Genomic DNA, 23,835 nt, shown 5'->3' with positions numbered 1-23,835 from the left:
AAAAATTTTAAAGATGCCGAGAGTGATGAATTTTGGATTTTAGCTATGCAAGAATAATTAAATCAATTTGAAAGAAACAAAGTTTGGGAATTAGTCCCTAGGCCTTCTAATGCTTCTATACTTGGGACTAAATGGGTCTTTAGAAATAAAATGGATGAAAATGGAAATATCATTAGAAATAAAGCTAGACTTGTAGCTCAAGATTATTGTCAAGAAGAAGGAATAGATTATGAGGAAACTTTTGCACCCGTTGCTAGATTAGAAGCCATTAGAATGTTACTTGCTTTTGCTTCTTATAAGAATTTTATTTTGTACCAAATGGATGTGAAAAGTGCTTTTTTAAATGGTTATATTATGGAAGAAGTTTATGTGGAACAACCTCCGAGATTTGAAAGTTTTGATTTTGCAAAACATGTTTTTAAGTTGAAAAAGGCTCTTTATGGTTTAAAACAAGCTCCAAGAGCTTGGTATGATAGACTTAGTAATTTTCTTATTGAGAATGGTTTTAAAATGAGTAAAATTGACACTACTCTCTTTATTAAGTCTAAAGAAAATGATATGCTTCTAGTGCAAATATATGTGAATGATATTATTTTTGGTTCTACTAATCCTTCTATGTGTGAGGAATTTTCTAAATGCATGCATAATGAGTTTGAAATGAGTATGATGGGAGAACTTAGCTTCTTCCTTGGACTCCAAATCAAACAACTCAAGGATGATATCTTCATAAGTCAAGAGAAATACACAAGGGATTTGCTCAAAAGGTTCAAATTCAATGAAGGTAAAATTGCTAAAACTCCTATGAGCACATCCACTAAACTTGACAAGGATGAGAAAGGTAAATGTGTGGATGTAAAGACTTATCGAGGTATGATTGGCTCTTTACTTTATTTAACCGCTAGTAGACCCGATATTATGTTTAGTGTATGTGTTTGTGCTAGATTTCAATCTTGTCTTAAAGAATCTCATGTGCATGCCGTTAAAAGAATTTTTAAATATTTGCTTGGAACTATTGATTTAGGCTTGTGGTATCCTAGAAATGTTGAATTTAATTTGGTAGGATATTCCGATGAGGATTTTGCGGGTAGTTTACTTGACCGAAAGAGTACTAGTGGGACTTGCCAATTTCTTGGTAGTTCCTTAGTTTCTTGGTTTAGTAAAAAGCAAAATTCGGTTGCTTTATCAACTACCGAAGCAGAATATATTGCGGTTGCTAGTTGTTCTGCTCAAATTCTTTGGATGAAACAAACTCTTTGTGATTTTGGATTAAAGTTTGAAAATGTGCCTATATTTTGTGATAATACAAGTGCCATAAATTTGACTAAAAATCCTATACATCATTCTAGGACTAAGCATATTGATATTAGGCATCACTTTATAAGAGAGCATGTGCAAAACGGTCATATTACTATTGAATTTATAAGCTCAAATAATCAATTAGCAGATATTTTTACCAAGACTTTAAATGAAGAATGCTTTTGCAAAATTAGGCTTGAGCTTGGTATTATTCGTTGTGATGCATCTTGATTTTGTATTTGTTATTTTTTTTAAATGCATATTGATAGGGAGAGCATTTATGCAAAATTGTGTTCATATTTTTAGGGGGAGCTTTTTATGTTATTAATTATTTTTTTTTGTTCTTTTTGATGATTCCAAATGGGGAGAAGTTTAAGAAAAATTTGTTCTAAAAATGTTCATGATTTATTGGTTTATTAATCCATGGATGTATCAATTGAGGGGGAGAAATTAATCTTTGAATGTTTTTTAAGTAAGTATGATATTTTGGATTTACTATGATGTCTATGTATTTTTCTTTGGAAGTTTGTCATCATCAAAAAGGGGGAGATTGTTGGCTTTTTGGCCTTAATCTCAAATTAATTAATTTTAATTAATTAATTAATTAATGTTTTGATGATAACAAACTTAATTTTATTTATTGACATTTTGTGTATTTTAAAGTGTCCACAGTGTAGAGCTCGTTACAACGATTCCAACGACTGTTAGATCATCCAAATCGGAGCTCAAACGGAGAAGTTACGATCGAAACAAATTGGAAGGAAAAATACCCGAGAAGATGACGTGGACAGTTCGTAAGCTGACAAGTGACAAGCTTCTTTTTAAAGTATATATATATATATATATATATATATTGAAAAAGAAAAGAAAAAGATTAAAAATAAAAAAAAATAAAAAAAAATTGAAAAAGAAAAAGTCAAAAGTTACCGTTGGTAACTTTGTTTTAAAAAAAAAAAGTTTTTTGAAAAATTACCGTTTTCTCAACACACACACACACACACATATATATATAATTAAAATAACTTGTCACATCACTTTTTTATATATATATATTTTTATTTTATTTTATCTTTATTATATATATATTATTCTTAATTTTTTTTCAAAATTATCTCAACCTTTGATTCTTAATGATTAAGATCTAATGGTTTAAAATTAAACTTGATTTTTTTTTACCATTTTCTTCCCTCTATTTAAACTAAACTTCTCAATCAAAATTATACAACAATTCTCTTATTTTCAATCCTCCATAACTTCAAAATTTTCATTTTGCTAATCTCTCCAAGTTCTCAATTTTTCTTTCCATCTTATTTGTGACAGAAATTTTATTGTTGTGAGGATTGAAATTTTTGTGAGCTCAAATTTGTATATTTACTCTATTTGAGAGTTTGTAAGTGTGTGTTTCAAAATCTTCAACTCATTGTAACGGTGTGATCCTCACCGTGGAGAGGATCGTCTTTGCTCTTGTGAAGAGCAGTGTACCGGTTTGACTCCTACCGTGGAAAGAGTCAGAATTTCAATTTACAACCCAAGAGGTGCTTGGGAAGTGGAGTAGGACAGTTGTGCCGAACCACTATAAAAATTCCCGGTGTCAAATTTCTCTAACCATCTCTCTTATTTATTTGTGCAACTAATCTTAGAATTTAATTGTTTGCTTTAAATTTCTCTTGTTTGCCTTAGAATTTATTTTATCTTACTTTGTTAAAGTTGCATATCTCAAAAAGTGTATTATTTTGGTTTAAATTGGGCCCATTTATTAAAAAGTTTATATTTTGTTAATTAAACCCTATTCACCCCCCTCTAGGGTTGCCATACCGATCCAACAATACACACACAGTTAGAGGGCGACAATGCCCCCATTTGCGCGCAAACAAACCTCCAATGCTGCCATTTTATCTTCGAATTGTTTTCTCTTCCTACAACCTGTATGCCTGTTTGCCATCTTTTCAAATGATTCACATCTTTGTTCTAGGAGATAGTACATATTCCTTATTTGTCGATGACTTCTTTTCTCATCCTCCAACTCACTTTACTGCTAGCCTCCTCCAACATTTTCTTTATGTCTATCTGGTGAAGACTAGAATATAAAGATATATTAAGAGAAATGATAAAATTGGAATGCACATATATGTCATATATATATATAAGATGAAGAAGAGTGACTTAATATTCATTGAACTTTATTAGGTGAGAATTCATTTTGTTTTTGCAGTAATGACGAACTGCATGGAGGAGTGCAAGGGAAAGGGCAAGGGTCAAAGGGAGAGCAAGAGCAAAAACAGAGAGTTGTATTTTATATATATATATATATATATATATATATATTTTCTTTTTACATTACTGGAGAATTAGAATACATAAAAATATTTTAAATTTATTACAAACACATCACAACTAAGGCGACAATGCCCCATTGTCTGCAAACGAGCCCCAATGCCGCCACTCTATGTTCAACTTCTTTTTTCCTCTTCCAACTTGTCTTCCCATTTACGTTTTCTGTTGGCCACCATTTCTAAGTACGTACATCTTGATTGGTGCACACGTAATCGGTGTTGTAATGAGTAAAGAATCTGCCTATTCTTACGATGTCATTTTTTCTCATCCTACAACTCACCCCTCATAGAATCTTCATATGGACTTTCCCCATGTAATGATGTGGCAGGTAGACTCATTTAGCTGGTAGCCTCATCCGATATTTTGTTTATATTTGTCCCGTACATAATAGAAGATAAGAAAAAATATTGAGATATGATAAAACTTGAATGAAAATTAATGTCATATATATAAGAGGGCGAAGAAGTGTTGGGAATTAATAATATCCATTGAATGTGGTTAGGTTAGCATTGATTTAGTCTAACGTCGTGTGAGACTTTCGAAGCGTAATTAATTGGATACAATTTCCTAGTAATGGAACGAGAGCGATGAAGAACAAGACATTACTTGGAAATTTTTTATTAAAACAGAACATTATAATTCATGAAAGATGAGAGCCATGTAAAATTACAATTATTTAACAAAAGAAACAAACGAGGACATCCGGGCATCTACCTACCCAAGCTTTTCAAACGCACCTCTATTTCAACAACTCTATCTGCGAGTTGTCTATTCCCGGTATTGCATCATCGTACAAGATCGCGCTCGTCGTAAACCCATTTTTCCATTAAGGAAACCATCTTCTATTCCCCCTTTAATAAAAATCTTGTGTTATCGAGTTCATGTCTGACAATATAAAGAAGACAGTATTGCTAGTGCACTTATTGCCTCTTGAGAAGATATTTTTTGTTGCAGATTATATTTCTTATGAACGACGATATAACGTAAAGGTTGGAATCATTTTATATTTTTGTTCCAAAGTATTATTATATATTAGAGAAGGAAGATAAATAGTTTTAAAGGAATGTTAAATCTAAGTTTGAATGTATTAAATTGGTAGGTAGACGACGATTCATGTTCTGTATGGGCGTTGGGAATTTGAGAAGTAATGATCGTATTGGAAAGATGTCATCACGAGATTAAAGGTGAGAGCGATAGTGAGAGGAAGATGTACGACAATAATAAACATAGCCACTATGACGTGTTAAGTAAATAACGAAGTAAACATATCCACTATGAAGGTGAAAGTTTACTACGAATGAGATATTTTGCAGCGTTACAAGAGAAGAATACTTTGATGAAGAATAAAATAGAGTTGATAGACTTGTATGTTATATAGAGTTGGAAGAGATATGAAAATTTAATTCATCGAATGTGGTTAAATGAACATTAAATAAATGTGACATTGGATGTGAGTTTTGAAACACACCCATGCGTATAATCACGGAGAAGCCAACCAGATTGAGAGAGTGAGAGAGATAATGCAGTACATAATGAGTCAACGTTTTTTTTTTTGTAAACTTAAGAAAATTTAAAATCAAAATACATAATTTAGGATGAGGAGTTATAAAAATTATTACAATGAAATGATACTAGTAGATTTAATGCAATTAAATGGAAGTGATCTAGAATCCAACTTGGCTACTCTATCTACGAGACGTAGTCTAATGTCTTTACTCTTTATTGAACATTCTTTCGAGTAAATTCCACATTCTCTCGATCCCTCTTAATCTGTATTTCGTGTTGTTGAGTTCATGCTGCACTCTACAAAGTTCTCTCTTTAATGCTTCAATTTCCTGTTGTGCTTGTTCAAGTGCAACATGAGTAGGATCAACAAGATCATTTTCTCCTACTGATAAGGCACAATTGATTAAGGGACTTATTGTTTCGTCAGATAACATTGTGTGATGATGAACGATTGCTAAATGGTTACAATAGGATGGAGAAAGATGGATGTGAATGGTCAAAATAGTTGATAGTAAATGTAAGTTTCAATATATTAAATTGAGATGTAGAATGACGATTCATTTTCTGTACATGCGTTAGGAAACTGAGAAGCCACAATTGAGTTAGAAAGACGCTAGCACGAGATTAAAGGCAAGAGAGAGAGTGAATTAATATCAACAAACTTTTTAGGTGACCATTGCGTAAAAGCTTTTCGAAACGTAACTAATTGGTTATGTGTTTGTAGTAATGGAAAAGTGGAAAGGTTAGAGCGAAGAGCGAAAGCAATACATTAACTAACAGAGTTTAACAAATCAGTTCACGAAAGATGAGGATTATAAAAAATTACAATTATTCAAAAAAGAAATAAACTGGGACATAAGGAAATGTGCCACTATGCCCTTATCGCAGTCAATCGAACTTCCAACGATGTCACCAGATCTAGGACCTTCTTTTGCTAATGTTCCAGTCCATCCGTCTAAGCCGTCACTTTGTTGGACAAAATCTCTAAATAGGTATACATTCCCTTACCTCGATAAGTTGGTCCCTAAAGTCCGTCAATTCTTGAATCATTCCATCTAGCCTGCTTTTTATGCACGACAATTGTGCCAGCATTGGATTTTTAAAACTACCTCAACATTAGACGATGAAGCTATTTTGGTTATTAAGCTGTCCACTTTGTCTGCCATTGTATGCTTGCAATACGTGCTGGTGTTTAGAGTTGATAAAAAACAAGAGTCGTTGACAACAGTTGTGAAGTGTTGGAGTTCGGGTTTGGATTGTATTGATATATATATGGAGACACGAGGTCATATGTCTCGTTATAAAGGTAGGTATCTAACTTAATGGTATTTGGGTGGGACAATGCAACACAAAACTACTTCAATTAAGGTAGTAGCTCACTTTTCCGATTGAACCTGTCAACCCTCTTGCCAGGCCAACAAGAGCGAGAGGGAGAACGAGGACACGAAGAAAAGAAAAAGTGAGAGCATTTATAGTATTCCAATGTACGTATAAACATAGTCACATCATAATGACTGATAAAAATTGAATATCAAATACACAAAGAGACATGAATGAATTAGAAAAATTGGATTAATGATAGTCGGAATTTAGTCTTATTGAGTGCAACTTACTCCATTTACAGTATTATCCCTTGGTCTATCGTCACACGTTTGGGTTGATATTAGGTTAGAACATGTTCTTCATTTGTAACCCGTATTCCCACACATGCTGTCCTTTTTTACACGACGTTGCTCGCCAGCAGATGTGATTCTATTGGTCCTTCGATGCTCGAGTTGTTGAACAAAATCAGGTGGTTGGATGGTCCTAGGTTGGATATCCTTTTTTTTTTCTTTCCACTTGGACATGTGGCCGACCGACATTATTGACTTCGCATTTGCTGTAATAAAGTAATCCACACTGAAGTGATCGTCAATTAAGGTATGGAAACTAATGTTCTATAATCTTGCTGCCACTAGAGCGTGTGAACAGGGAATTTACGAGGAGTCGAATTCCATGTATGTGCAAGTACACACATTGAGATCGACCATGTCGTTCAACTGACTGTCTTCAACATGACATTTGCACAAGTCAATTGGTTTTACCTTATACAGACGAGACTTCTTAAACTGTGTAGCAAGAAGTCAGCATAGTCGGAATGCGACGTAGTGTGTGTAAATAAATAATTTCGCCGCTCGTGGAACTATCGTTAATGCAAATCCCATACATACTCAATAACCAAGGTTAGCACTATTTTCCTTGCTTCTTTCAAAATAGCATTTATGGATTCTGCGTTGTTTGTTGTCATGTTGACATACCTTTTCTTAACTTGGAAGCATCAGACCCATCGTTCAATATTAATATCTTGTAAATACTGTGCCATAGAATCACCTTTGCACAGAACAATTTGGTCCCAATAGTACTTGAATTGGAACTCACGAAAAGCGTACATTGCATCTTAAAACAACTTCGTGGTGACATCATTCTTGAACCGAGACTTTAGGTTCTTCGTCAAATGGTACGTGCATATTCCATTAAATGTATTTGTAAATATCTCACCTACTGCATTTCTTATTCTTGTGTAACGATCAAATATAATAGCCAAGTCCGTCGGTTCCGCTAATATGTTCTTTAGGTTTGCCATGAACCACTTCCACTAAGTGTCGCTTTCTTTTTCGACGATCACAAACGCTGTCGGATAAATCTAATTATTGTGGTCTATAGCTACTACAATCAACAACACACCTTTCCTTTCAAATCTGTTTCGTCTATCGTCAGCGAGACAATGATTGGAATCTTCAGATGCTGGCTTCGAACGACATGAACATGTATTTAAAGTATACCGAGTCTTTCGCCTTAATATGGAAAACTGTTCCCGGGTTCTTTATTTTTGAACCTCTGTAAGCATGCATGTGGGTGAACGAGTCTTCCGGCCTATCCGTCACAATAGTATATGCAAGTTCCCTTGGACGATACCTTTTGTTGTAATTTGTTATTACCCCGAATTTATTGCGCACATCATCTATCACATGACATATTTTATATGTAGGACCGGTTTCGCTTAGTTTGTCTTTTATGATATTTGCAATCACCCAATTGCTAGCTTGTCTATGTTGGTTAATCAATACCTCTATATTGTAATTGAGTTCTTCCACATACTTCAAAATACAAAATATATTGGACTCCACAACTAAATGTGCCATAATAATTAGCTACTTGCACGAGTCGTCAATGCATCGAATAACAAGCAAACTTCGAGTAGATTTTTTAACTTTGTATTTGAAAGTGTTACGCATCGCCATGTTTGCTAGCATCGGAATAGCCAAAAAAAGGGTCACACAACGTTGGTTGCTCTCCCGTGATCTCTCGCACTAATGGAGTCCTTTCATGGGTTTTTGGGCTACTAACTCTTTTCTCAAGCCCACTTTGATATATATCTCTTTTTGAAAAACCTATTTTTATAATCTTATGGTGACATCACCCTCATTGGAAAATCACTCTCCCTCCCCTTGACTAACTTGGGTAATACTAATAGTTCCAAATCAATTTCCACCGTCTTTCCTTTACACTCAAACTCTCAAAGCTCTTTCACTCCTTTCCTTCAACCGACTCATTCAATCTAATTTCGTATTCGGCACCAATCTATCAATTTCATATCTCTCCAGCACGATTCTGATTTTCTTTCTTGTATTTTGGCTGTTTTAAGCGTTTTCTCTGTTGACCATTCCGTATTTCACACATTTTTCACACTTTTTATGTCAACACATGGTGCATTTTATCGATTCATTTGCATTTTATGATTTTATATTTTCTTTTGAATTTGTTTTGGCCCGTTAGCATCTCAAAGAACACCATTAGTGCAAGTGATCACAGAAGAGCAACCAACGTTGCATGGACCTTTTTTCTAGTGGTTCCAGTGTATACGTGGGCAAAGTATTCCTTTCTAAGCATGACCTGCAAATGGTGCTAGCAAACCTGGTGATGCGTAACAATTTTGAATATAAAGTTAAAAAATCTACTTGAAAACTATTTGTTATCCGATGCATTGACAACTCGTGCGTGGAGAATTATTGCACGTTCAGTTGGGGAGTCCAACATATTTTGTATTTTGAAGTATGTGGAAGAACACAACAACAATGTAAAGGTATTGAATAAGCAACATAAACAAGCTAACAGTTGTGTGATTGCAAATCTCATAAATGATAGACTAACCGGAATCGGTCATACGTATAAAATAAATCAAAAAATAGATAACATGCGAAATAAATTCGAGATAATCATAAGCTACGACAAAACGTATCGTGGAAGGAAACTTGCATATGCTATTGTGAGAGGTCAACCGGAAGACTCATAAAAACATGTATGCCTACGGACAGACTAAAAATAAAGAACCCAGGAATAGTTTTCCATGTCGAGACGGAAGACTCAGTATACTTTAAATACATGTTAATGTCATTGGGAGCCAGAATCCAAGGATTCGAGTCATTGACTCGCCATGTCATTGTGTAGACAGAATGCATTTAAGAAGAAAGATCAAAGGCATGTTGTTGATCAAAGTAACTATGGACGACAATAATCAGATGTATCCGATCACGTTTGCTATTGACACGATCATCGACAAAGAAAGCGATGCTTCGTGGAAGTGGGTCATGGCGAACCTGAAGAACATATTTACGGAATCAAAGGACTTGGTTATCATATTTGATCATCACACGTGCATAATAAATGCAGTAGGTAAGATATTTCCAAACACGTTAAATGGAATATGCACGTACCATCTGACGAAGAACCTAAAATCCCAATTTAAGAATGATGTGTCCACAAAGTTGTTTTCAGATGCAACGTACCCCTTCTGCGAATCCCAATTCAAGTACTATTGGGACCAAATTGTTCTGTGCAAAGGTGGTTATGTGGCATAGTATTTACAAGAGATTAGTATTGAACAATGGGCCCGATGCTTCCAAGTTAAGAGAAAGTATGTCAACATGACACAAATAGCGCAAAGTCCATAAATGCTATTTTGGGAGAAGCTAGGAAATTATCGGTAATGTTAATTATTGAGAATGTTCATGATTTTTTTCAGCGATGGTTCGACGAGTGACGAAATTATTTGTCTACATGTACTACGTTGCATTTCGACTATGCTCAGAAACTTCTTACTACACAGTTCGAGAAGTCTTGTCTTTATAAGGTAAAACCAATTGACTGGTGCATATTCTATGTTGAAGACAGTCAGTTGAACAACATGGGCGAAATTATTGGTCTACACCCACTACGTCGCATTTCGGCTATGCTCAGAAACATGCATTGAACATGGAGCCAATAATGTCGATTGGCCACATGTTCGAATGGAAAAAACAAGAGGATTTCCAACTTGAGATCATCCATCCACCTAGTTTTTTCAACTAGTTGAACGTAAACGGATCAATAAAATCCCATCTTCTGACAATCGACGTTGTGTAAACAAGTGTAGCAAGTGTTGGAATATGGGTCACAATAGAAAAACATGCTTTAACCCAATAGTGTGATGACATATCAAGGGATAATACAGTAAACGAAGTTGCACTCAATAAGACCCAATTCTGAATATCATTAATCTAGTTTTTCTATTTCATTCATGTCTTTTTGTGTATTTGTTATTCAATTTTTTTAAGTCATTCTGATGTGTTTCTACTTATACATACGTTGGAATACTTTTGACTCATTCTGATGTGTTTCTGCTTATACGTACGTTGGAATACTGTAAATGCTCTTGCTCTCGCACATGCATGCATTAATCTCGCTCACACTTTTCTTCTCGTCCTTGTTCTCGCTCTTGTTGGCCTGACAAAAGAGTTGACAAGTTCAGTTGGAAAAGTGCGCTACTACCTTAATTGAAGTAGTTTTGTGTCACATCGTCTCACTCAAAACACCATTAAGCCAGATACCTACCTTTGGAGGTAGTTTCAAAGATCTAATGCTAGCACAATTATCGCATGAAAAGTAGGCTAGATGGAATAATTCGAGAACTAGCGAAATCCACGGACCAACTTGTCGAGTTAGAGGGAACGCACAAACTGGAACATAAGCAAAGGAAGCACCTAGATTTGGTAACATCACTAGAAGATTCCTTGATGTCCCAATTTATTTCTTTTTTGAATAATTGTAATTTATTATAATCTTCATATTTCGTGAACTGTTTAGTTAAATAGTGTTAGTTAATATACTGCTCTCGGTCTAGATCTTGCTCTTGGTCTTGCTCTAACCTTTGCACTTCCCCATTACTATAAACACAGAACCAGTTAAATGCATTTTAAAAAACTCCCACACCATTACACCAAATGAGTGTTCACCTAACAAAATTCAATAGATATTAATTCACTCTCACTTTAGCCTTTAATCTAACACTAACGTCTTTCCAATGCAGTCGTGACTTCTAAGATTTCCAACGCATGTACAAAAGCGAACCGTCACTCTACCTCTCAATTTAATATATTGAAACTTATATTTACTATCAACCATTGTGACCCTACACATCCATCTCCCCCCGTCATAATATATGTATATAAGACCCATAAATATCTAACTATTTAGAAATCATTTATCATCACACAATGTCATCTGACGAGGTAACAAGTCCCTTAATCATTTGTGCCTCATCAGTGGGAGAAAATCCTCTTGATGATGTAACAAATGATGCACTTCAACAAGCACAGCAAGAAATCAAAGCACTAAAGAGAGAACTTCGTAGAGTGCAACATGATCTCAACAACATGAAATAGAAATTAACAGAGACCGAGAGAACGTGAAATTTACACGATAGAATACTCAAAGAAGAGCGCAACTTTAGACTACGTCTTGCAAACATAGTAGCCAAGTTGAAGTCCCGTGTTTGACCCCTCGTAGGGTACATACCGCAGTCGAGATCAATTCCATTTAATTACGTTAAATCTACTACTACAAATTTCATTGTAATAATTTTTAGAACTACTCATCCAAGGTTATGTATTTTGATTTCAAGTTTTCTTAAAGTTACAAAAAAAATGTTGACTCATTGTGTACATTGAGTCTATTTGTGGTGTGTGGCAGAAGATGCCGGAGCATTCAACTTCGCCAGGCGATCGAAGAGGCTCTTGAGTTCAGAGTCGCGAGCAATCATTTGTTGAGCTAAAGCGACCACCATGGATTTGAGCTTAGCAAGCTCTACTGAGATTCTTGTCTGGTGGGCCATCATTTCATTGATGGCCCCAATCAGGATAGTGCGGTGGGTAACGTCATTGGCCATCAAGTGGTCGAGTAAGGGATTGTTGATGAATCGCTTCTCCATCAGGACCTTTTCATTTGCACCACTAGGGCATTACTCTTCATACACATTTTGGAGATAAGGTTCAAGAAGAACAAACACCCCATTTTTTTGGTTACGCACTGGGTTATTTTCTCCTACATCAATGCTTCTGCTCTTCATCAAGCTTGATAGGAGCAATAATCTTTCCTTTGTCATGGATGAATCATGCATTGTGGGCATGATTCGACTTTTGAGGAAATAAAGCCATGTATTAGCTTTGGACGTGAGGAAGTTCGAAGGTAGGGAATTGGCTTGCTCCTTGGTAAGCAATAGTCTAAGACGCTCCTGGGTGAGCGCCAATCGTCAGCGCATGAGCAAATTGCTCTTTAGTAGGGTGCTCGAGCATCCGGTTGAACTCTGTAGCAGGGTTGAAGAGCAAATGAAGGGCTTTGTTGATCTTTTCGAGGCTCTAATCTTCTTCTATCTCCCTTACTATCGTTTCCCAATGTTGTCGGCATTGAGGTTAGCATAGAGTTCCTTCATAAGTCTTGGGAGCAAGGGCCCAAATGTAGCGCAGAAGTATGCCCAACCATTCTTGTCGATAATGCGCTTGATGAAAGGGGGAAATGGGTCCAACTAGAAACCTTTTCAAAGAAAAAGTCTCGTTTACCCAGTCGTCCATACGCTCCATTGCTTCTTGTAAATGGAATCTCTAAAATGTGGCATCCTGAGGAGTGACAACATGTGCCTTCTTTCGACCGAGTGGAAGCTGCGGAGCCTGTACTTGCATAGAAGAGATAGAAGGTTGCCGTTTCTCTTAGTTGAGGAAACGGTCTTTACCGTTTTGGCTTTCTGCTTTCCCTTGGAAACAAATGAAGATGGGGCAGACAATGCTTTTGGAGGCTTTAGAGTAGTGGAGGTCTTGGTTTTCTTAGTGCATTTGGGCTCAGAGGGAGACTTGGTGGGGTGCTTAGTTGTTCTTGACCGATAGGCCGGACCAGAAGATGGGAAAAGTTTAGGAGGCTTTGGGGCGGTTTTAGGGATGGATGGAGGGGGTGGGTCAGTGACGGTGGTGGAGTGGATGTGGTTTCTGGGATGATGTTGGGTTCAGGAACGAGTGGGTGAGGGGTAGTGGTGGTTGCAAGTGTAGGGTTGGTCGGAAACTTCTATTCCTCTGATTGAGCGTCGGGGAGCTACTCCGAGTCAGATGCAGGAGCTGGCAGTGACGTTGAAACAATAGCATGCTTGACGGGAGAGGCTACCAAAGTCTCAGGGACTTCAGCCGCTATCAATTGATCATAAGTATCAGCAAAGTCCTCTAAAGAACTATCAGATAGGGGAAGCTCCATAGCTTTCTTTCTGTTCGCTTTGGTTTTGTAACGAAACATTCAAACAGATGAGAAGAAGAAAATGAGAGGGGATTTAAAGCAGGAGAGGGAAGGTTTGTAACACATATTTTAAGGGGCGAGAGGAAGATGAAACGAAGGCGGGACGTGGGAAGTTGGTTGGGGTAATGGGTCTTAGATAGGAAAATTAAAATTCACCCCCTCCCCCCAACACACACACGATTTTTCAACTTCTCATACTACGTCAAATTAATTCAAATTTGAAATTTAAACTTACCTCTAGGTCGAAATAATTACCGCCTCTCCTCACATTTACCTAGCTCCTTTCCTTAATTAGGCAAGTACTCCTATCTACACCTTTGAATGCCAGCCAGCTAGTGTTCAAAATGTTGATGTCGATGAAAATGTCGAGGTCCCGATTTTACGCACATGTCGATGTCGATGGATATTTCAAGAAAAATAATGGAAATTGTGGAAATTGATAGAAATTTTTTGAATTAGCAAATAAAACTTGAATTGTAGATTAATTAGCCTATAATTGATTACCTTTAACCATTAAATGTAAGAATATGACCATTTTACTTATGAAAATGTTAATGTCGATGGAAATATAGAAAAAGGATTTTTTTCCTATAATGAAGATTGATTGAAATTATTTGAATATGTAAAGTAAATTTTAATTGTAAACTTTTGACTACTTCTTTAGTTTTTTTCATAATAGGATTCATTTGGAAATGAGATAATTACCGACTTAGTTTCCAAAGACATTTCTAAATTCTAATTAACTCATACCTGTTTAATTTTTACCTACCCTTTTCAAATTTCAATTTACACATTTTTCAAACACATTTTCAAATCAATCATCAATCCAACTTTCCAATCAAATTTACACGATTTCCAAACACCTCAACCTCGTGATTGTGTCATTCATCCAAATTATCTACCAATGAGATCCATATGTGCTTGATATTCTACTCATTTGAGCAAATACCTTCAAAACTTTCAGTCTAAGATGACGTGAAAGAACTATTGTAATTTATATCAAAGTTATCAAGATAGTGCACTAGATCTTCCGAGATCATCTTTTTGGTATTAATTAAGTTACCTATTCTACTTCATTTATCACCACTATTTGTATATAATAATATTTTATTTTTTTAAAATTTTAAGATTATTTCAATCTTTATATACATATATAATAATATTTCACATATATTGTTCAATTGTGTAACTAAGGACTTCATTGGATTGGAAATTATCAATAAAGCAAATTCCAAATCTTATTAGTTATACTTTATACAGTATTAAAGTACGTATGTTTCATTGAACAGACTAAGATTACAATCATCGATGTTGTGAGAAATTATAGACTGTGGTGGCATAGTAGGAAGATGATGAAAATAAAATAACTTTAAAATAAGAAGAGGAGAAAAAAAAAGACATGTCGACATGTCTATCTCTCTTCCTTTGTAAAATAAATGTTCACAAAATCTTCACCAACCTGCCATTTATTGAAATCAAATCAGAATTTCAGCAATTAAAACTGTCTACACGAAACTCAAAATAAATTAAATCAAAGGGAGCTATAAAGTTGTATGAAATTAAAATTGAGCTCCTTTATTTTCAATTTTTTCCCCGCTCTACACAGGGAGGAGCTGGTGTGCTTCAGCATCACTGTTTAAACCTTCTCCCCAATAATGCTTTAATCTCTGCCCATTGATAGTGAACTGTCCTTCAGATTTTAACTCTTTTACTGTTACGACTCCATGGGAAAAAACAATCACTACTTGAAATGGTAAAGACCACTTGGACTTCAGCTTTCCAGGGAATAACTTTAGTCTAGAATTGTAAAGAAGAACTTGTTGTCCAGCTTCAAAGTTCCGAGGTTGTATATGGGCATCGTGCCATTTTTTTGTTTTCTACTTATAGATTTTTGCATCCTCACAGGTATCCATCCAAAATTCTTCTAACTCCTGGAGTTGTAGCTTCCGAACTTCTCCCGCTGCAGCATAATTAAAATTCAACATTTGATAGCCCATAAGGCTTTGTGCTCAAACTCCAACGGTAGATGACAGGATTTCCCAAATAACAACTTCTATGGGGATGTCCCCAATGGTGTTTTAAACGATGTCATGTACGCCCATAGTGCTTCGTCTAACTTAAAGGCCCAATCCTTTCTACTCGCTTTGACTACCTTTTCTAGGATGCTCTTGATTTCCTGGTTTGGGATTTTTGCTTGGCCATTAGATTGTGGGTGGTAAGCTGTAGCAACTCTATGTTTAACATTGTACTTAGCCAGCAATACTGCTACTGCTCTGTTCACAAAGTGGGATCTCTCATCACTTATTAGTGCCCTCGGTGTACCAAATCAGGTGAAAATATTTTCAAGAGGAATTTAGTTACCACTTTAGCATCACTTATGAGACAGGAAATTGCCTCAACCCATTTGAACACGTATTCCACTACCACAAGGATAAATAGATGTCCATTAGACGGAGGAAAGGGACCCATTAAATGCATGTCCCACAAGTCAAGCAGCTCCACTTCTAAAATGTAGGTCAACGACATCTCTGACCTCTTGGAGATATTCCCAACTATTTGACATTCATTGCAGCACTTGACAAATTCGCGAGCATCCTTGAAGAGCGAGGGCCAGAAGTACCCACTTTGCAACACCTTAGCGGCTGTCTTTTATTCATTAAACTGCCCTCCGTACGGTGCAGCATGACATTTCTTTGGTACTTGGGATGCTTCCGTATTCGAGATGTATGTCCGGAGTATGTTGTCCTGCCTTAGACTATAAAGGAAGGGATCATCCCAGTAGTAGAATTTACTTTTCATGAAAGAAACGCTTTAGTTTTTGCCTTGTCATACCGTCTAGCTATATCCGACAGCAAACCAGGGTTCATCCTCTTTTATGTCCTTAACGGAAATCACTAATAATTGTTCATCTGGAAAACTATCTTGAATTGCTACAAAATCTTGCCCTTCTTGTACTCCAGCGATTTTGGATAAATGGTCTGCTACTAAGTTCTCAGAACCCTTCTTATGTCTAATTTCCACGACAAATTCTTGCAGCAACAAAATCCATCTAATCAGTCTCGGTTTGGCATCTTTTTTTGTTAACAGATATTTCAATGCAGTGTGATCAGTATGGACTATCACTTTTGCTCCCATCAAGTAGGCTCTAAACCTCTCAAATGCAAATACCACCGCAAGTAACTCATTTTCGGTAGTAGTATAATTCATTTGAGTCTCTATCAATGTTTTGCTGGCATAATATATGGGATGCATCAATTTGTCTTTCTTTTGCGCCAACACTGCCCCTACTGCGAAGTCACTTGCGTCACATATTAGCTCAAAAGGAAGCTACCAGTTCGGAGCTGGAATAATCAGGGTGTCGGTAAATGCATATTTTAGTGTGGGAAATGCCTACAAGCATTATGAAGAAAAATAAAATACACGATCAGTTTCTAGTAAAGAATGTAAAGGTTTTGCAAATTTCGAAAAGTCCTTTATAAACGGTCTGTAAAACCCCGCATGGCCTGGGAAGCTTCGAACTCCCTTCACATTGGTGGGCGGTGGCAGCTGCTCAATGACTTCCACTACGGCTCTATCCACTTCCAAGCCTTTCTTGGAGACCTAGTGCCCCAACACGATGGCCTCTTGAACCATGAAATGACATTTTTCTCAATTGAGGACTAGGTTGGTCTCTTCGCACTGTTGCAGCACTCGCTGGAAAATGAGAAACATGCAGAAAAATTGGCTCCAAACACTAAAAAGTCGTCCATAAAGACTTCTACCACTGACTCGACCAGATTCGAGAAGATGTCCATCATGCAATTGGAATGTGGCTGGAGCATTACACAATCTGAATGGCATTCTTCTAAAAGCGAATGTTCCATATGGACAAGTGAATGTCATTTTGTGCTGATCTTTATGTGCAATAGTAATTTGATTTTAACCACTGTATTCATCAAGAAAGCAGTAATATTCATGCCCAACCAATCTATCAAACATTTGATCGATGAAGGGTAAGGGGAAATGATCCTTTTTGAGGAAATCGTCCTTTTTTGTAGCTTTATTAAGCTTCCTGTAGTCCATGCATATCCTCCAACCCGTAACTGTTCTAGTAGGAATGAACTCATTTTTAGCATTTTCTATCACTGTCATTCCTCCTTTCTTCGGGACATATTGTACCAGGCTAACCCATTCACCGTCAGAAATTGGGTATATGATCCCACCATCCAGCCACTTGATTATCTCCTTCTTCATGACTTCTTCAATTGCTGGGTTTAACCTCCTCTGTGGTTCCACTGAATTCATGCAATCCTCTTCGAAGACAATTTTATGCATGTAATAACTTGGGCTTATCCCCTTAATATCCGCAATTGTTCGACCTATAACTCTTTGGTGTTCTCTCAACACAACCAACAACTTGTTTTCCTTCTTCTTAGACAAATTTGCAGCAATGATAATAAGTAACGTGTTAGAGGTGCCAAGATAAGCGTGATTACAATGTTGTGGCAATGCTTTGAGCTCTAGCTCAGGTGGGTCCTTAACAAACTGCTTCAGCTATTTTTGGCCAACATCATCGATGTCTAATTTCTCATGCACTTTGGACCATGACTTAGTTAATTCCTTGTCACTGCATGACTTAGTTAATTCCTTGTCACTGTCCATGTAGAGAACTTCATGACAATCTTTTTATGCTTGCTCCAGCATGATGTTTAACTTGCTGCTCTGGTGCTTGATAACTCTACATAAGAGAGCGTTTTGTGGTATAATTTGAGCAATTTTGGTGTGTAAATGTGAGAGTCCTTATCAAAAGACCATGGAAAATAGAAGAAATCATTTAGTTTGGTCCCTGAGCTTTTAGAATTCTAAATTCCCTCATTTTAAATGAATTATGCTTAATTATGAATGTTTTTTTTGTAGGAATTGGAGAATTTATTGAGGGCAAGCCAAGTGCTTCCAAGGCTGTAAAAGTGTTGCTGGAGCATGACAAGAAGATGCATTTATGCTACAGCATGAAGCCGCTCAGGTTGCTTTAGAGTGTATGACTATACAATAACTTATTTGCACCAGCTTTACCGTGTCTGTACAGCTTTTTGGTGTAGCCTTAATTTTAAGGACCCGATATAAATAGCAGAATAGTGCCTAGCCGCCACAGGGAGTACCAGAACAGAAAAAAAATTTGGGCATCAAAAAGAGGGAACATTCCCTACCTTTTCTCATCGAAGAAAGAGCTGAAGGACGTGGCTGATTCTCCTTGTGATATGCTTCATGCAACGCACATCATGCCATAAAGGCTAACCGATGAAGAAGGAGATCTCTGCTTCAACATGTAGACAATCAAGCTTCATGAGGAAAGAGAACAAGTGGAGAAAGAAACTTCAAGGGAACATGAAAACACAAAACAAGAGATCTCTAACTTTTAGGGGTTCTTTAGGGCTTGATCATTAAATTAGTGTTTTCATGTAATTAGAATTGTAACCTTCTTTTGGATTTATGTAATAGCTTTTCGATCCAACTTTAGGATTATGTAACTTAGTTAAGTCCATTTGTAACTATTTTATTCTAGGTTTAGTTAAAGTATTTTTCCTTTTATTTTATGGAAATTCAAGATGCCTATAAATAGGCTTCTTCTTGTACATTTGAGGGTTGGATGATTGATGAATGAAAATAGCCATTGAGCTTTTCTTCTTTGCTCCCAAAATCGTGAGCATTGGTGCATCTTGATCTAGTTGCACAAACCTCTTGAAACATGCAAGTTTAGGTTGGTCATCAAACTTGCGGAGTGATTCACTTTTGATCTAAAACAAGTTCTCTCTATCCAAAGCCTTGACCTTTAAGTTAAGTCCCTTCTTCGTCCCCTTGGGTGATTCTTTATACGTGTACTAGGTGTTGTCATGTGTGTTTAGAAGGTGCTTCTTCTTACAAGGGTTGCCTAAGCCACTTGTGGTAGGGTTGAGTACATCACCTTGGCTCCATCATCTTGCTGCCCAGGAAGCTTCCATTTCTCTGCTGTATTCTTCACCGATGGAGTCCATTCTACCCACTCTTATCTTTTCTTTTGTTATGAACTAAACCCCACCTTTGGGGGGGATGAACTCTATGTAGCTCTCATCTATTTATGTTTCAGTAACTCATATATGTTTATGCTGATTTAATAGAGGTGTTTTTATTCTTTCATCTTACTGATTTTGTTTGGCCAACATTATTACTTTGTTATGCTCACTTGAGGCTTGGGAAAGTTCTTGTGTTGTGTGTTTGCCTCTATTTACGTTAGATTTCTTTCTTTGAAGTAGAATGGTGAGTACTCAGGGATGGGACTCACCTTTTTGTACCTATAAACTGTATGTATTGCTTGTTTAGTCTACAAGGGAGTTAGGGTTAAACATGTTTAGGTATCTCGAGAGAGAGACATGTATTTTTGGGCATTCAGAATTTTGAGTTTACTAGAGCATATCTAGACGTGAGTGAGAGCATTAGAGTGATTCCCCCTCGATTTAGCTTCATATAGCATCTTTTTCGTATTTTCTGTTTGTTTTCCGTTTTCGGATGCTCTAGAGCATAATCGTAGAAATATTTCTGTTGTTGCTCATTATACTGTTTTTATTATTTATTGTTACAGCATCTAGACCATTCTAAACAAATTATTTTTATTTTACCTTTTGGTATTCTTAGTTGCTATTTCAAGTAAAACTGTAATCCCTTTGGAGACGACCTGTTTGGATACTACAATTGATTATTTAGTGTATACTTGCACTAATTTCCTTTAGTTGTGAGGAAGCGAACAAGTTTTTGGTGTCGTTGCTGAGATTTAGTTTTCTTACTTGATTTTAGCAAATTAGAACACGGAACTTAAAAGCTCTCTTAATCTCTCTCTTGTTGATTTGTGTAGTGAATGAATGATTTTCCTACTTTGGAATTTGAGTTTGACCCAAAAATTTAACGAACTTTTAAAAGGAGAAGAGTCGAGCAAAGAATCCAGCATAAAGAAGTAATTGAAATGGATAACCCACAACGTCCATGAAAGTTATGACTAGAGGAAATACAAGGGATAGTAGCTGGAAGACATGCTCCAGCACTTCCTCTGAATGTTATATATGTTGCTCGTGGATGATATAGACTAGGAAATTAGAGCTTATGCGGCCCCAAAATTCTATGACTTCAACCCAGTGATTGCGGATCCTCTTATTGAAGCTGATAGATTTGAGCTGAAGCCCGCAATGTTTCAGAGGCTCCAAACCGTAGGATATTTTCATGGGCTTTCATCAAAAGATCCCCATTGCCACCTACGGTATTTCATGGAAGTGGCTGATTCGTTTAAGATATAAAAAGTTAGTAAGGAAACTATGCGCCTGAAGTTATTCCTTACTCTTTGAGGGATCCTGCTAGAGCATGGTTGGATTCCTTACCTGCCGAGTCTATCACCTCATGGAATGACTTAGCTGAAAATTTTTTGATGCAATATTTCCCAACATCCAAACATGCAGAGCTTATGAGCAGAATCAATAATTTTCATCAACTCCCTAGAGAGTCCTTGAACGAGTCATGAGAGAGATTTAAAGGACTGCTCCAGAAGTGCCCTCATCATGGAATCCCACGGTGCAGTCAAATAGAGACATATTATAATTGTTTGAATGAGGCCACGCAGTTGGTGATAGATGCTTCAGCGAATGAAGCATTATTATCAAAGCAGTATGTTGAAAGCCTTTGATATTTTGGAAAGAATCTCACGCAATAATCGCCAATGGTCAAAATCAAGGGCCGCTTCAGCAAATACATCTAAGGGATTAGTAGAGGATGATGTTGTGGTAGATTTAAATTCAAAAATTTCAAAGCTAGCAAACATTGTGATGATGAGCATATCGCACTCAAATACTAGAGCATCCAAGGCTAAGGTAAACAGTAGTGTGCAGAATGTTTCATACCCTTATTGCGAAGGAGAGCATCATTTTGAGGATTGTCTGGGCAACCCAGCTTCAATGTTTTATTTAGGTAATCAACAGCCAAACAGGAATAATGTTTATGGAAAAATTTATAATCCGAATTTTAGCTGGGGTGGAAATCTATCAGCGCAGAATGTTGGAGCAACTGGAACCAGTAATGCTCCAGCATAACATCAGAAGGTGCAATACCCACTTGAATTTTTTGGGCAGAATCAACAGGCCGCTCCGAAACATCCTAAGGCTATGACCCTGAAGGATATGTTTAAAGCATATATGGTAAATAACGAGGCTTATATGGCGAAGAATGATACTACTGTTCAAAGTCTAGTTGCATCCTTGGGAAATATAGAGGTGCAATTAGGTCAGCTAGCCACAGAATTGAAAAGTCCACGAGGAGTGCTTCCTAGTGACACTGAACAATAAAAAATAGGTGGGAAGGAGTAATGTAAGGTCATTACATTGAGAAGTGAGAAGACATTACCTCATGCGCATCCAAATGCTGTAGAACTTTATAATGAATTAAATCAAGAAGAAGAAATTGAGGCAAACATGACACCTATAACCATACCAGTTAAAAAAAAAAGAACAAACCTCAGGGAGTTAATGAATACAGAGTAGATAGTGGACCCGCAAGGCAACACAAGCGAAGAAGACAACCAAGTTGCTAAGACGGACAATGTTGGAGCATCTGTGTCCAAAGCAACTGAAAAAGCGAAGCATCCGAAATAGGCCACTACTCCAACAACCACAACAGAATATGTTCCTACAGTACCCTACTCGAAAAGACTGCAGAAAAAGAATCAAGATGGGCAATTTAAACGATTTCTTGAGGTACTTAAGCATATACATATTAATATCTCATTGGTGGAAGTCTTGGAGCAAATGCCTACATATGTGAAGTTTTTGAAGGATGTGCTCACTAAGAAGCGTAGGCTGGGAGAGTTTGAAACAGCCTGCTTAACCAAGGAGTGTAGTACAATTTTGACCAGTAAAATACCGGAGAAAATGAAAGATCTTGGAAGTTTCACAATACCAGTTGCAATCACAGGTCAAAAGATTGGGCAAGCACTATGTGACTTGGGAGCGAGCATCAAATTAATGTCTTTATCTGTTTACAAGAAGCTAGGCATGGGAAAAGCTAGGATTACCACTATAACTATTCAACTGGCAGACCGTTCCATCACTCATCCAGAAGGGAAGATTGAAGATGTATTGGTACAGGTAGATAAGTTTATATTTCCTGCCGATTTCATAATCCTTGACTATGATGCAAATAAAGAAGTGCCAATTATCCTTGGAAGATCATTCCTAGACACAGGGAGAACATTAGTGGACGTACACAAAGGAGAGGTCACCATGCGTGTGCAAGATCAGGAGATCAAATTCGTAGTGTATGACTTCATGAAGTACCATGCGGAAGTTGAAGAGTGCTATGTGCTAAAAATTCTAGATGAAACACTATTAGAGACACTAAACTCAGAACCTATGTTGGAGTAGGCGGATGGTAGTAGAAGAGTTATGTTGGAGCATACTGTAAGCAGGGACACTGAGGCTCAAGAAGGTTTTAGCCATGTGGATAAAGTGCATATCATTGTAGATGAAAAGACACCAAGCTTACTTGTAGAAGAGCCACCCGACATCGAGCCTACTCTAAACTTGTTGTTCCTCAGCTTAATAGCTAGAGGGTAAGTGCAAGTGCACACTGTCACGAGTAATAATTTGGAAATATTCCAAGTTTGTCTTCACAGGGACTAGTTTTCTTTTCAAATTGATTTTGTAAACTGCTTGAATGAGCAATCGAGTTTGGGAATAAAAATTGATGGAATTGTTGGGAACACAAATTAGAAACAGAGAAATTAAAATGCCAACCACCATACTAAGATTTAGTTCGAAAAGATGAATTATACCTATCAAATGTGCCCGTAATTAAACTCAATTTATGCAAACTGGTTCAACTCCTATTCCATACTGCTTTTGGTTTGTTTAGAAGCTTAGGCTAGTGTTTACATATGTCTATGCAACTCTAGAATCCTAAATAAATCAAGTTCCAACTTACGTTTAACGGGTAAGAGAGCCTATGTCTAGGATCTTGTTTAGTTCTTATTTCTAAGTAACTTCCCGTTTTACCTTGATGAGATATGTTTGACTCTAA

At 36.7% G+C, this 23,835-nt stretch overlaps 2 protein-coding genes and 1 non-coding gene across 3 annotated transcripts; 1 reads left to right on the top strand and 2 right to left on the bottom strand.

The window, feature by feature from the left end:
• Nucleotides 1-17,338: 17,338 nt before the first annotated feature.
• On the bottom strand, nucleotides 17,339-18,081 carry LOC111022957 (uncharacterized). Its single transcript, XM_022300281.1, has 2 exons — nucleotides 17,691-18,081; nucleotides 17,339-17,460 (listed from the first exon to the last, which is right to left on the bottom strand). Exons 1-2 carry the CDS (start codon nucleotides 18,079-18,081, stop codon nucleotides 17,339-17,341), a joined length of 513 nt encoding a protein of 170 aa, XP_022155973.1.
• A 3,145-nt stretch (nucleotides 18,082-21,226) lies between these two features.
• On the bottom strand, nucleotides 21,227-21,333 carry LOC148211302 (small nucleolar RNA R71). Its single transcript, XR_015791125.1, has one exon. It is a non-coding gene; the product is annotated as a small nucleolar RNA R71 (small nucleolar RNA).
• Nucleotides 21,334-22,565: 1,232 nt separating this feature from the next.
• Nucleotides 22,566-23,180, top strand: LOC111022956 (uncharacterized). The gene has a single exon (XM_022300280.1). The coding sequence runs from the start codon at nucleotides 22,566-22,568 to the stop codon at nucleotides 23,178-23,180; it is 615 nt and encodes a 204-aa protein (XP_022155972.1).
• Nucleotides 23,181-23,835: the final 655 nt, after the last annotated feature.

Source organism: Momordica charantia (genome assembly GCF_013281855.1).
Source record: "Momordica charantia cultivar OHB3-1 chromosome 5 unlocalized genomic scaffold, Mcharantia_2.0 BLBB01000005.1, whole genome shotgun sequence".
Taxonomy (NCBI): domain Eukaryota; kingdom Viridiplantae; phylum Streptophyta; class Magnoliopsida; order Cucurbitales; family Cucurbitaceae; genus Momordica; species Momordica charantia.
This window is presented reverse-complemented; position numbering and strand designations above follow the sequence as displayed.

Excerpts from the sequence above, each read along its gene's own strand:
- LOC111022957 (XM_022300281.1), bottom strand. The coding sequence starts at position 18,081 with ATGCATAAAATTGTCTTCGAAGAGGATTGCATGAATTCAGTGGAACCA. Across the intron at positions 17,461-17,690 it reads CTTTCTTGATGAATACAGTG|CGAGTGCTGCAACAGTGCGA; the intron begins GTTAAAATCAAA and ends CTCATTTTCCAG.
- LOC111022956 (XM_022300280.1), top strand. The coding sequence starts at position 22,566 with ATGCCTACATATGTGAAGTTTTTGAAGGATGTGCTCACTAAGAAGCGT.